The sequence below is a fragment of the Drosophila eugracilis genome, unplaced genomic scaffold (assembly GCF_018153835.1).
Source record: "Drosophila eugracilis isolate 14026-0451.02 unplaced genomic scaffold, ASM1815383v1 contig_2154, whole genome shotgun sequence".
Lineage (NCBI taxonomy): Eukaryota > Metazoa > Arthropoda > Insecta > Diptera > Drosophilidae > Drosophila > Drosophila eugracilis.
Genome location: NW_024573038.1, coordinates 7,951,466 through 7,964,252, shown reverse-complemented (window position 1 = coordinate 7,964,252; position 12,787 = coordinate 7,951,466). Strand labels below are relative to the sequence as shown.

The 12,787-nt window shown below is 38.0% G+C and overlaps 5 protein-coding genes across 9 annotated transcripts; 2 read left to right on the top strand and 3 right to left on the bottom strand.

The window, feature by feature from the left end:
• Positions 1-2,226: 2,226 nt before the first annotated feature.
• LOC108114060 lies at positions 2,227-3,429 on the bottom strand. Its single transcript, XM_017224813.1, has 2 exons — positions 3,344-3,429; positions 2,227-3,258 (listed from the first exon to the last, which is right to left on the bottom strand). Exon 2 carries the CDS (start codon positions 3,250-3,252, stop codon positions 2,260-2,262), a length of 993 nt encoding a protein of 330 aa, XP_017080302.1. The 5' UTR covers positions 3,253-3,258; positions 3,344-3,429; the 3' UTR covers positions 2,227-2,259.
• Positions 3,430-4,370: 941 nt separating this feature from the next.
• On the bottom strand, positions 4,371-4,746 carry LOC108114082. The gene has a single exon (XM_017224836.1). It carries the CDS (start codon positions 4,644-4,646, stop codon positions 4,449-4,451), a length of 198 nt encoding a protein of 65 aa, XP_017080325.1. The 5' UTR covers positions 4,647-4,746; the 3' UTR covers positions 4,371-4,448.
• Positions 4,747-5,416: 670 nt separating this feature from the next.
• On the top strand, positions 5,417-6,995 carry LOC108114739. Of its 5 annotated transcripts, none has more exons than XM_041818318.1 (3): positions 5,417-5,484; positions 5,784-5,872; positions 5,952-6,995. In XM_041818318.1, exons 2-3 carry the CDS (start codon positions 5,835-5,837, stop codon positions 6,811-6,813), a joined length of 900 nt encoding a protein of 299 aa, XP_041674252.1. In that variant the 5' UTR covers positions 5,417-5,484; positions 5,784-5,834; the 3' UTR covers positions 6,814-6,995. The 5 variants fall into 5 exon arrangements, with proteins under 5 accessions (XP_041674252.1, XP_017081343.1, XP_017081344.1 ...); XM_041818317.1 differs by having other exon boundaries at positions 5,456-5,488; XM_041818319.1 differs by having other exon boundaries at positions 5,456-5,488; positions 5,784-5,891.
• On the bottom strand, positions 6,905-8,420 carry LOC108114741. The gene is made up of 3 exons (XM_017225856.2): positions 8,113-8,420; positions 8,012-8,047; positions 6,905-7,923 (listed from the first exon to the last, which is right to left on the bottom strand). The coding sequence occupies exons 1-3, from the start codon at positions 8,335-8,337 to the stop codon at positions 7,345-7,347; spliced, it is 840 nt and encodes a 279-aa protein (XP_017081345.2). The 5' UTR covers positions 8,338-8,420; the 3' UTR covers positions 6,905-7,344.
• A 2,891-nt stretch (positions 8,421-11,311) lies between these two features.
• On the top strand, positions 11,312-12,787 carry LOC108113961 (alpha-ketoglutarate-dependent dioxygenase alkB homolog 7, mitochondrial). Its single transcript, XM_017224675.2, has 4 exons — positions 11,312-11,436; positions 11,490-11,683; positions 11,734-11,901; positions 12,127-12,787. The coding sequence occupies exons 1-4, from the start codon at positions 11,376-11,378 to the stop codon at positions 12,469-12,471; spliced, it is 768 nt and encodes a 255-aa protein (XP_017080164.1). The 5' UTR covers positions 11,312-11,375; the 3' UTR covers positions 12,472-12,787.

The following is a 12,787-nucleotide window of genomic DNA, read 5'->3' as shown; positions in this document are numbered from 1 at the left end:
GTTATGCATGAAGCGTGTTTTTTGGGCGATTTACGAGCGTGAACCGGCATTTTCCGTGAAAGAAGCTTTTCCTTGGCCAAAACAATAAAAAAAGTTATCTTACACTTTACAAAAACCGATTTGGTTAACTTGAAGGTTCTAGACTTTTTATTTCCATTTCATTTTTAAATCTGAAATCATAAAGATATCTAATTTTTTTCGTCAAGCTAAAATAATAATGTATTTATTTCGTTTTGTTTTTGTTACTATTATTTTGTGGTATGGTATTCCTGATTTGGCATTCGCTTCTATCAACGTTTTTATTGCAGATGGCGAGACAGTTGAAATGAAAAGCACAAAGACGAAAAAGCCATTGAAATTGTGGAGATACACAGATGCAGATACGCCAATAATTGTACAAATATACAAATATATATATAAGAGTATGTTATATACGTACGCCCTTATGTTGGCCCTAGCAGATTGCTCCCTTTTAACAAATAAAAAGTGGGCAACAAGCCGAGAAACAAATAAAATTAAATGGAGAAAGCAAAAATCCCAAGTTGCCGCCAGAGTGGGTCAAAAATCTTGGAAAAAAATGATTTCCTTGGTTTTTCGGGTATATTTGCAATACATTGTTTATTTGAACCCCCAATAATTTATGCTGAGTCCCGAAATGCCTATGTATTCTAATTAATTTTCCCCGCTGAGCTAGTAAAATACCTTCGATTAGTCCAACGGAATTGATGCCTCAATTAACCAAATGACTATGGTACGCATTGAATGGTTCTTTTAGCAATAAATAGACAAAATATCCTTTAGTCTTAGAAGAAAAAGTCTTTTGTATCTTTGCTGATTATCGGATAGACAAAGTACCAAGCAAGCTAAAGAGAATCAATTAAAAGCTGAGAAATTGTATCGCTAACACGTCCAAGGCCATGTCAGCACATCCGTGGGTTTCGTTGAGAGTCCTCCAAAATACGCCCACGGGACCCATTCACCTTCGAAATGTCCCAAACGTTATACCCAATCGCAAATCGCACGTGTACATATGTACATTGCAAACTTGGTTTGTCTTTTCAAAAGTACTTTATGTCTTTGGTGGGTGAACTGGGATGTTCCTCTACTTCTCAACAAAGGAGGAGGTGAAACATTTGATGAGCAAATGGAGGCGCTAGTCTGGATTGTGTATACAGATATAGACAGACTATGTGGGTGCAAGCAAATAATCCAATATAGTGGATGCATCTTTCTTTTACTTTTTATTTTATTTTTCAATTTAATATTGTCATGATTGCGAAGGCAACAAGAGATGTCTCTGATTTAATATAGAAATAAAATATTTTTCCCAGAAAGCTAAGAACTTTAATTTCATTAAATTGATTAATAAATACAGCTTAGTTACATTTATTTCGTCCCAAGAACACAAATTTAGTGTTAAATATGTGAATGTGACTGCTTTAAGTTATGGTACTTGCATAAAATCTGAAAAATATCCTTCGACCGGAGAAGCGATTGAAAACTCTAAAATGGCACCAAAAGGAAGCTGGCGTTGACAGTCAAAGGACTCCGAAGGGCAGATAAGCAGTCATAAGATTATTTTTACTAGTGACCCGATGACCGTAAAAATGAGCGCCCGCAGCAGTGACTCTGCGGTTAAAAACACTCGCTCATGCAGAGAGGACATCCTGGAATGGATCTGCAGTCCTGGTGTCCTTAGCTGTCCACCAATTTGCTTTGTTGTCGCAGCCCGTCTGCCATTTTATGAACTGGCAAACTTGTCTGCCGCATTCGCCTGTGTTTTCAGCCCTTGCCTTTATTTTGGCATCAAAGAAGGTTGAACTTCCCGTCGATGATAAAAACGAGGCTGTGACCATAAACTTTTACGGGCTCCTTAGGATTGGTATCGTCATTAAACGCTATATATATTGTTGAACACTTGAAATTAATGCCCGATTGACACCATCAAGCGGGAGCTAAAAACCAGGAGGAAATTGCTAAATTTTATACCTTATTCGGTTGACACCTTTTGTTAATGATAAAAATAATTTCGTAATATTTTACAGCAAAGAGTTGGCTTGTTGTATCTATGAAATAGGTTTAAGTTCCTATAACTAACTATAAACCAATTAGTGAAGCTAATTAAAAACTAATTTCAGAAATGTGTAATTTTATTTAACAGAATTTTACTTTCAGTGGAATAAATAAATATAAAAAAAAATATTTCGTGAGCGTTCACATTTTAAAAAAATATTTAAAAATTATAAATCATCATCAATTTTACCAGCCATCAGTTGACCAACTGGATGTTTGACATGATGCCAGTATTTTGGATCTTACGTTCTCCATGCTTGTCCCTTCCAGACGGATATCCATTGACGTTGGCATAGCCTCCACTTCTGCTCTCTTTCCCTGATTAAGAGGAGCTTTAAACTTCATGTAGATGGTCTCGCCACTCAATGGATCATCGGCTGCCTTGGCAATGGAACTTAATACCCCACTAACGTTAAGCACTCTTGGTTTGACACTGGGCTCTGGATCTGGATCGGAAAGTGGTGGTTCTGCAGCGATTTGGGCAGTCATCCTAGAGAATCTGGTGTAAATCTTGTACTGATTTGGATCAAATAACTTGCCATAATTCAAGTACTGTTTTACGGTCTTCTTTCGAAGCTTTTTGCGTTCTGCAAAATCACGAGTACTGACACCGACGGCCACTACGGCAATGTGGCTCTTGCTATGCTCCAAATGGAAACCATCGGTCTGACAGCTGCTGATCACAGCACGCACCACTTCATTACAATCCACTCTCTGCCCAAGAATATTGGTCAGTCCACTGGCAATCTTCTGAATATTTGAGGGATCAAATACAGCTCTGGCGAGCGGAGTCAGCAGAATTTTATCTCGCGGGTTATAAAACTCGGGCAAAAGAGCACACAACTTCTTAACCGCCAGCAAGCCCGCCTGCTTTACAGTCAGATATAGCTTGCCTCCACCAAGCCGTGGCTGTCCGCTGATCGGTTTCTGGAACGTATACGTATATACATAGACGCTCCCACCGCCATTGAACACCAGACGCCACATCTGATCATTGCCGCTCTGCTTCAACTGCCGCATCTTGGGACCCAATTGAAAAAGCACACGGTTGGCAAAGTCCAAGCTTTCTAACTTATCCGATCCGGTGGCACTTTGAAAATCCGGACAGATCTCAGCAAAGGTCTCGCAAAGCGTCTTGAAGTCAAAATCCTTGGCCCGACCTTGAGAACCATTAGCCATGATTACCTAAAAATAAACAAATCGAAAATACAGTAATAAAACTTAAGAGAGAATATGATTAGAACTATGATTGTAAATTTGATCTACATACAGTTATTAATATGGCAACCTTATTAATAGAGAGGGCTCAGTTTATAAACAATTTTGTATTGCCCAGCTAAGCGATTTTTTGCTGGAATAAAACGATTTGCCCTCGAGGAAAATCTGATTGCTACTGACTGGACTGCGACTCAACGAAATTCGATATTTCAATGGATAATGATCGAGAACTGTATCGAAAAGTTTACACGGAAAGAAATTCTTGTCGCTGGAGCTTCGATATATTTTTGATTAACTTTTCTGTTTATTGTTAAGTTAAGAAAGAATTCAATGGTATTACAAATGTTTATTGTTAAGCACTAAAATGTTGCTTTTGCTAAAATAAGTAACAATGTAATGCTTTTACTTATCAGCCAGCCAGGATATATTTATGTAGCTTGGCGACAGACAGGAGGAGGCTGCTTTTCACCTTCGAATTTAATGAGCTTCCACCGCACGTGATTATTAGGCGAACGAGCGTACGTGTAGGATTCTTTACCGAAAATTTCCCATCCCAGGCTGGTTACAGGTGCTGACAATTCCCCAACTCCATGGGCCCAAGCCAGGAAAAGTGTTTTTCCTTGGGCAACTTAACCACACCGCATCCACGATGGCTCACCGACACATAGCCACATGGGTGCGATTCCGCAGTTTCCCAAACCAGCCACCATCGTCATCTTCACATATTCAAAAAATGTTTCCCTTGCTCCTTTTAAGGCGAAACATAAACAATTTTTCCCGACGCTGAAAAACTTTTAACTCGCTCAGTCCATACATTTTCCGTACATGGGTCTGCCTCGGTTACCTCCACCCACATGGTTGGAAAATATTATACAGCGTCCTCGTTTGAGCATTACCTTGCTATGTGGCATGCTTAAAGGTAAGGAATATTTTAAAGAAAATTCTTTGCTATAGGAAAGATTCTTATTTCGTTACATTGCCTTTCATTTTCATTTAGAAAATCCTCTTTTAGGATTCAAAAAGGCTTTTTTAGTTTATAGAAAAGCTGTTAAACCGATAAAATTGCTAAAATATTAATGTTCTTGTTTAAATGATAAAATTTATTAGAGTCATTCTCGAGTTATTGCTTTATAAATGGTCCCAAAGACGAGATTCCACTATTTTCGTCTGGGATTAAACGTTCTGTAGCCAAATTTTCCGTCTCCAATATTATCTGAAACCACGGCGAGCTCAGTTTGGGAATTGATCACTGCCGTCACTTCATCGACGATCTCGTCCAGGGTGAGTGGATGACCACTGGCTACCATTACAGCTAGTATAAGGGGTGCTAAGATGTCATTGTGGCAACCATCCATTGTGCTTTCTCCGTCGGCAATATTCCAAAAATTTTAAAAATAAAAACAAGAAAACTGAATTTGGATTGGTCGATCTCTGTACTTATGTGAATTTATGACATTTCGGCTGACAAGCCCTGCAGAGGCTACTTCAGCTAAATCTTCTCGGATTTCCACTTCACCACCATCGAAGTACAGTGGAGTTGTGCTGGGGAAATTCAATTTGAAAAAGTGTCACTCGTCAGTTGGTCGGTCACAGACCATTGTTGTTCTCTCCACCCATGCTGCGCATTTTTGGTTGCGATATACATATCAATACGTCGGAATAGGAAAGCCGCGGGTGATGACGGGGATGTGCAGATATATTTCGTATGCAAATTGCTCGCAAGTCGGAGACTGTCAAGTCAATAATAAAAAAAAAGAGACTACCCATAGCAACCCCCCACTCAGACCACACATATGCAAATCAGCAGTGGATATGAACCGACGTTCACACCACCCACATCCAGACAGCAAAAGGAACAATATTCGGCTTATATGATTTAATCTGGATATTACATTAACGGGACTTCACAACTAAGAGCTGATGTAGTGAAACCCATTTTTTTAGCTGAAAAAATGTTGTCCATTTATTAATGGTATTCCCCTAACTTAACTGCAAAAATGCAAGTGTTCGGCAGTATATACATTTATATATATTGGATGTATCTATGTATGTGTAATTTCACTTCGGTTGTATGTGAGTCTCGGCTCTTTGGATCGCATAAATTTGTTCGATTTTCCGCTTGGAAGTCATTTAGTTTTCGAACCTTCGACGGATCGCAAGACATCAAAATTTTAGTTACGGCTTTTGTTGATCGTAAGTATGTATTTAAACACCTATTTATACATATATGTATACATATGTAATACATATTGTGTACATATATCAAATCTGAATTTAAAAAATATTGAAGTTTTAAAGTTCTAAATATCTTATTAAGTCATTATAAAATATCTAAATGACAAGAAAAATTAAAAATATTTTGTAATACATATGTACATGTAAATGATCGATGAATTGTGAACTTTGTATTTTGTTTTTATTAAATGCATTTATGTATGTATTTTTATCTCAATGTTAAACGTAAACAACAACAATGCTTAATTACCCTTTAGGCACGTCTGAAATTGGAAACTAAAAAAAAAAGAATCAACACAAAAGGAAAAATGCTAACTGTTAAGTGCGAATATACATACTTACATATGTATGTACATATTATATATGTAAATATATAATATATATACACAATATGTAGATACTTTTTGCAATCAACTTTTTTATAGAAAAATGACTGAATCCAAATCAAAATACAACTTTGACTTCGAGAAGCTGAAGCAGACGTTTGAAGAGATCTGTCCGGATTTCAGAGAGGAGCCCAGCTATGAGAAGGCCACTGTGAGTCGTCGCTTTGCCGAGAATATGATTTTCCACATCAGCAAGGAGGCAGCGGCAGCCAAGACCAAGAAGAAGGATATGTCGTGGTCGATCCGACTGGATGTAATTAATGCTAAGGGAACTTCAATCCAAAGCGAAGTAAAGATCCAGACCCACTGGATCCTCGATCCACCGCAAAACCAACCAGCTATAATTCGGGGTGTTCTGCTGTTATCATTCAAGCATGCTAGTCTTCTTGCGGTGAAGAAATACTGCCAATTAGTTCCACATCAGGTGAAGCGAGGTGAGGTTGTACTTACTCCCCTGGCTGGAGCAGTGTTCTCCAAATTTGAAATACCCAAACTGGCTCAAGCTATTGGTGAACCACTTAAAGAAATCGTAGTGGCCATCATCAGCAGCTGCCAAACCGATGGATATTATCTGAAATACAGTCAGTGTCACATCGCTTTGGTAGCCCTCATTAAAACAGTCTCGGATCTCAAGATGCGAGCCTCCCTTGTCAAGAAGACTATCAAAATGTATAAGTATCATGGCAAGGAGTTCAATATGGACAAGTTTAAAGTGTGGTGCACGTTCCTCAAGAAATCTGCTCCCACAAAGCACCGAAATGATGGGGATGATGATGACTATGATATGCTGACAGAACAAATTCTTCAGACCTTCCAGCTCTCCAGCGAGGAGGAGAAACGCAAAGTAAAAATGCCTGCTAAGTGCGCAGCTAATTTTCTGTACCCAAAATCAAAATCGTAGGGGGTTTGCAGCATGCGATGGATTTGTATTTTCCAGAAACTTCGGATTCCTTTTTGGGAGTGATTATGCCATGAGAGTAGAGAAATCGCAATGGTATCTAAAAATTTGAACTTTATTGTGTCATTCTTTTCTTTTATAATTAAGAGTTAATCTAAATAAAAAGCCTTTTTCTATTTCTTTCATTTGGTAGCTTCTTCTTCAATTTGTAATGAGGTGGAATTTTCACTTATGGTTTCAAAACACATACAAATTATTAATGTGTTTGTTTATAAGTTACTTGCTCCTCATTTGATAGTAATATCGATTACCTAGGAAAGTCTAAATATTGAAAATTAATTAGACAACCAAGAAGTTGTATTTTAATTGGAGTATATAACACAGTTATGTAATAATAGGTTGTAACATTACCTATTGCGATAACGTTATCCCTTCTTTAAGTACATTAAGCCTATTAAAAATATCAACGTTCATATAAAAATCGTTCGGAAACAGAACAAAAACAGATGTTTCCTTTTTCAGTTGTGACGAAAATTATTTTTTTTTCTTAGATGGCTTAGGCTTACGCTTTTGGAGCAGAACCATCGATAACTTCAAGCGCTTGTACTCATCGTGTGAGCAAAGACCTACGGATTGCATAAAGAAATCCTTTGCGCGCCCTTGCTGGTCATCTTTTTCACCTTTTTCCGCTGGCTTGGAATTGGAACGAGCTCGGCTTAAAGCTGCCTGCAGATTGAGCCGACTCTTATTTACATCCAGATTAGTTTGTGAAGAGGGAACTTGTTTTGGTGGTTCCACAGGAGTTGAAACTTCTTCTGCCGGTTCTGCTCCTTCTATTATAAAGTATTTCCTTAGCAACTCACTGTCGGTTGGTCGCTCCAATACAAAACACGGCTTAAGTGAAATATCCGGGTTAACTATGAGCGGCACGACAGCTGCACTCACAATATCCTTGATCACTTGCTCATTGGGCTTCAGGTTTTGCTCTGTAAAAGCTAAGCAGAAACGATTTATGTCGTCTTGGAGACATAGGACCAAATATTGACATTCTGCATTTAATTCGTACAGCATATCCTCCAGTTCGGTTATGTAGTTGTTCTTGATCACAGGATCCTGTGAACGGATTATTCCATTAAATAATTTCACAAAAGATGTATGAATGTATACAGTGTTTATTTTCAACTTGATAAAATATACTTACAGCATCAGCTTGTTGCCCAAAAACACTAATGATTGTCTGTATGAAAAGTAAACATATATGTATGTATAAATGCTTAGATGGCTTATATGATCCACACATACCTGATGAATAGCCAAATGTGATTTCATGGCCCTTTGGCAGTAAGCAATATCATTGATCAATTTCTTTGGCAATATGTAGAATTTTCGTAAATAATGCTCGAAGAATCTTTGGACATGCATATCCTTGCTCGGCATAGAATCGGCTTTTTGCATCTTTACTAGAAATTCTTTGATGATCTCGTAACGCTCTTTGGGCGTGAAATCGTTAAAATTTATGTTCTCCATAAGGCGTATTTATATTATTTAGATTATAATTATGTTTTGTTTGTTTTGATGCTAGAAATTGCGGCTTCTTGACAAATAGAGTGGCCAGAGTCGCTGGAGGAGATTTGACAATTCCTAAAAAGTTAACTGTGCAGTGGCAGCACTGTGATTTCGATAAGATATTTATCGATCAGCAGTCGTTATACTTATCGAATTTTAATTTATGTATTACAGTTAAATAAGTTAATATTTGAATACACTTTTTCTTTACTAAAATCAAAACAATTATTTAATATTTCTCATATTTAGCATTTCGAATTGCCATGTTCGCCCTCTGATAGCTGGTAATTAATGGGGAAACCCCAATTTACGGCCCGAGTAGGCACAGCTGTCAATTCAGGCTCACTGTTATGTTACGGCAGTAAATATGATTGATAGTGTCTGAACTGTGGCTGAGTTCTGTTCAGCCATGTGCGTAAATAGATTAATTACTATTTAATTATTTACATATTGATCATTCGATGGAAGCAGAAATGTGCCAAGTGCGTGCCAAGCAGCGTCCATTTTAATAAAGGTTTGCAGCAAATAAATGAAGAAGTGCTATTGATGGTTCGATTTTCAGAGAACCGAAAATATACATCAATATTTCCTTTGCTTGAAATGCACTTAACTTTTCTTTTTCCGAGATATTTTGTGTACTGCTTTAGAGGCTCCTCAACTGTCAACTCTTGTTTTTCATCTGTTTTGCAATATCCTCCGGCAACTTTAAAGCTCATTGGCCCGGCAAGAAAACTTTTGACCGCAAAAGGGTCTGCCGTAGGAGCTCCGTAATCCTCAAAAGACTTTCCGCATTGCCAAAGCAACCAGAATACGAAACAAATCTTGGCCAGCAATGGGGAAAAGACAAAACAGATGCAGCCCAAATCTCATCATAAGCTCTGCCTTGCCAAAATCTAAAGTTCGCTTTCAGCACAAGGAGATTTTAAGTTTAACTGGAAATGAGTTATTTCAAAACGAAGAGAGCTGTCGTACTTTTAAGGTTCTTTACATAAAAAACATAAATATAATTTAAAAGAAGTTTAAGGATATAAACTACACTAATCTTTTAATATTAAAATATTATAATAAAGTTTACCTTTTTTTCGAACTCAAAGAAATTTAAATATATATTCATTCATATTTCATTAAAAAGTTGTAAATTAAATTCGAACCACAGGTTGTACTCGCCTTACCTTCCACAAAATCACCGGCAAATTAATTGTTTTTATCGTTTTTGTTTTTTGGTCTACTCTTAAGGCCGTCTTAAGTATCGCAAAGCTAATAAAAAAGTCCCGAACGAAAAGCTCTCCACGTACTTCAGTTGAAATGGGAGTCTATATAACTGATGGCTCCTGGATGCCAAGCAATATTCATCTTGCGACTTCAAAGGATGGACGTGGCAATAATAGATGGGTCCAGGACAGAACAATAGTCGTTGTTGTCCTGGCAATGCGATGGTTAAGGAGCCACTTTTCAAGGCGCAAAATAAAGGACCAAACAAAAAAAAAAAGGGACAATAGCATCTAATGGTCCGTTGTGGTGTCAGTGGTGTTTTTGGGTCTGGTGGTGTGCTGGTGTAGCCGTTGGTTCCGGCCGGAACAGTTGCACGCGGAGCCACCACCGACTGTGTCCCTCATTTATCATTTACACACCAACGCACGGGAAAACAGTCCGAACATGGCCAAATGATGGGTTGTTGTTGGCTGGCTGGTTGGCTGGGATAGAAAATCCTCGGTGGAAATTCCATTAACGCTTTATGTCGGCGCATGCGGCACATCGGCCCGTCATTTGCATTGATTAAATCACTTTGCGGTTGGTTCGGCAAATGGTTTCAAAAATCCCCACCAACTTTCCGCTCAATTGTTGCGCGTCTCCTTTTTTATGCACTTTTGCTGGCGGCCTTTTTTTCGTGCTTTGCTCCACAAATTGCCTTTGTTTTTATTAGATTTTTTTTTTCCCAAAAAAATTTTCTATCCACGTTGGGTACCCATGTTTCCAATAAATTTCACCAGCTCTCGGTTGGCAATTTGAATTTTGGTTCGTGAATTTTCCGTGATGTACTCGTAGGGGAAAAGGTGAAAATGTATGTAATTGATTCCTTGGGGAACAGTGTAGAGTGACTTTAATTATGCTTCTGTTTCTTTTTCAATGTTTTAAAACATAAACAACAGACTACAATTTAAAACTGAAAAAAATTAAACGAATTGACTAATACAACAGGTGCATAAATATAAAAAAGCTAAATAACATCCAATGGTTTTCATTTACAGCGATAATATTTTTAAAATCACGTGTTTTATACTTATTTAGATCAAAAGTTTAAGGTCATGACCAAAAAAATGTGAATATTTAAAATTGAACGAATGAGACAAATATTGAAATGACAACACATGGAAAACAGTGCAGATGTTCAAAATATTCTAGGGATGGCAGGATTAATCAGAATTCAGTTCAGGTGCATTCTCGAATGAAAGCTCAACTGTCGAAATTGAATATCATGCCACACACTCACTGGGTCGGTCCATTTTTTGGTGTATAAACTTTCACTCCATTTCCATGCTGCTCGCAACAGGCTTTCAAACAATAACAAAACTGTACGAATATACGATGAAAAAGTTTAAAACAAAAGCAAAAGAATGGTTGATGGTTTCATTACATAGTTGTGTGGATGTACGTGTGCGCGGGCCACCCGTTAACAGCGAAAGAAAATAAAGAATTGGAAAGTGCCTATGGCGCATCGTGTGCGAAAAAAGAATAATATTTTCATTGCCAAAGGAATGGAAAAATATCTAGATACAAGGCGATATTAAATGACAGTTAAAAGTAATTGCATTGTTGAGTGTCAGAATTATTAATTGCTTAAGGTGATATTTGAAATTAACGGTTTATAGGTGATACCAGATATTAGTGACAGCTAATGTCACCGGAGTAGTGGCAACGCCAGGCCATTATCAATCAGCTGTTTGTCGGTCTTTTTCGCAGTTGCACGTAACTTTCAAAACAAATAAATTAACGGGGAAATGATAATTTTACATAGATGTTCGCCTATAAAGCAGATTCTGAGACAGTGTCATCGTCAAGGTAAGTACTGATAACAATATAAAATCTTAGTTTTCATTCTTATCGTTTTCCAGCTCTTGAAAACAACAATAATAAAGTAAGTTTAACCGCCTATTTTGGAAAATGGCCCGAAAAAGAGCAACAGGAATTCCGGCAGCACATGCGAATTATTTCGGATTTCATCAGTGAATCGGAAGAGCAACAGCTTCACGAGGAAATCGAGCCGTATATGAGTCGCCTGCGTTACGAGTTTGATCACTGGGACGATGTAGGTCATTTTTATAATTTGTACCAAAACTAAGATTTACTACCTTGCAGGCCATTCATGGTTTCCGGGAAACAGAACGCAAGAAGTGGTTCCCAAAAAATCGAGAAATTCTGGAGCGCGTGCGTCAAGTTGCCTTCGATGGAGCGGTTATGCCGTATGTTCATATCCTGGATCTGGCACCGGATGGCGTTATCAAACCCCATGTCGATAGCACGCGCGTAAGTGTAGCATCCATATACTTTGCATAGTTTGATTCGTATATCATAATCATAATAAGCTATACCTTTCATGTGAGTTAGGACCTATGTATTCTAATTATTAATCCATACATTCCATTTATGTTATGTACTTTAAGTACCCCCGTTCAGAGATATTTTAATATTAAATCCTAATCTATAAACGCATCATTACTGACTTCAAGTAAAACGTTCTCTCGCTACTAGTACTGCGGCACCACAATCTCTGGGATCAGCTTACTTAGCGACAGTGTGATGCGTCTTGTGCGCACGGATGCCCAGCGATACCAACAGCAATCGACGAGCACTGCAAGTGAACAAGAATCCAAGGGTTCCGAAACCGATGCAGCTTATCGCCATCAGCCGGAGGCGTCACTGGAGAACAACTTCTACGCTGATCTCCTGTTGCCGCGACGTTCCTTGTACATAATGAGCCACACGGCTCGCTACAATTTCACGCACGAGATACTGGCCAAGGAGCACTCCGAGTTCCAAGGGACGCCAGTGCCAAAGACACGTCGCATTTCCATCATTTGTCGCAACGAACCCTGAGAGGGCCATTTATTATTTGAGCTGGAAATGCACTTCGGTGCAGCTAAAGTCTGAAAGTCAAAACATTTGTTTAGTTTTCTTTTGCCGAAACATAGTAATTTATCCAGATGTTTATTTATGTAATCTATAGTTTATATAAATTGTACATATATGTAGTAAACCATTATAGTTTCAGAAACCAATTGCGGCAATGTTACTTCTTAGTTTGTACTTTATTCAAGAATTTATTTCCGTTTAAAGAAAATTTAAATACATTTTCAATTGTTACTTTTTAAGAAACCTTTCATTATGTAGAGTCATTAAAGGTTCAAAGCTA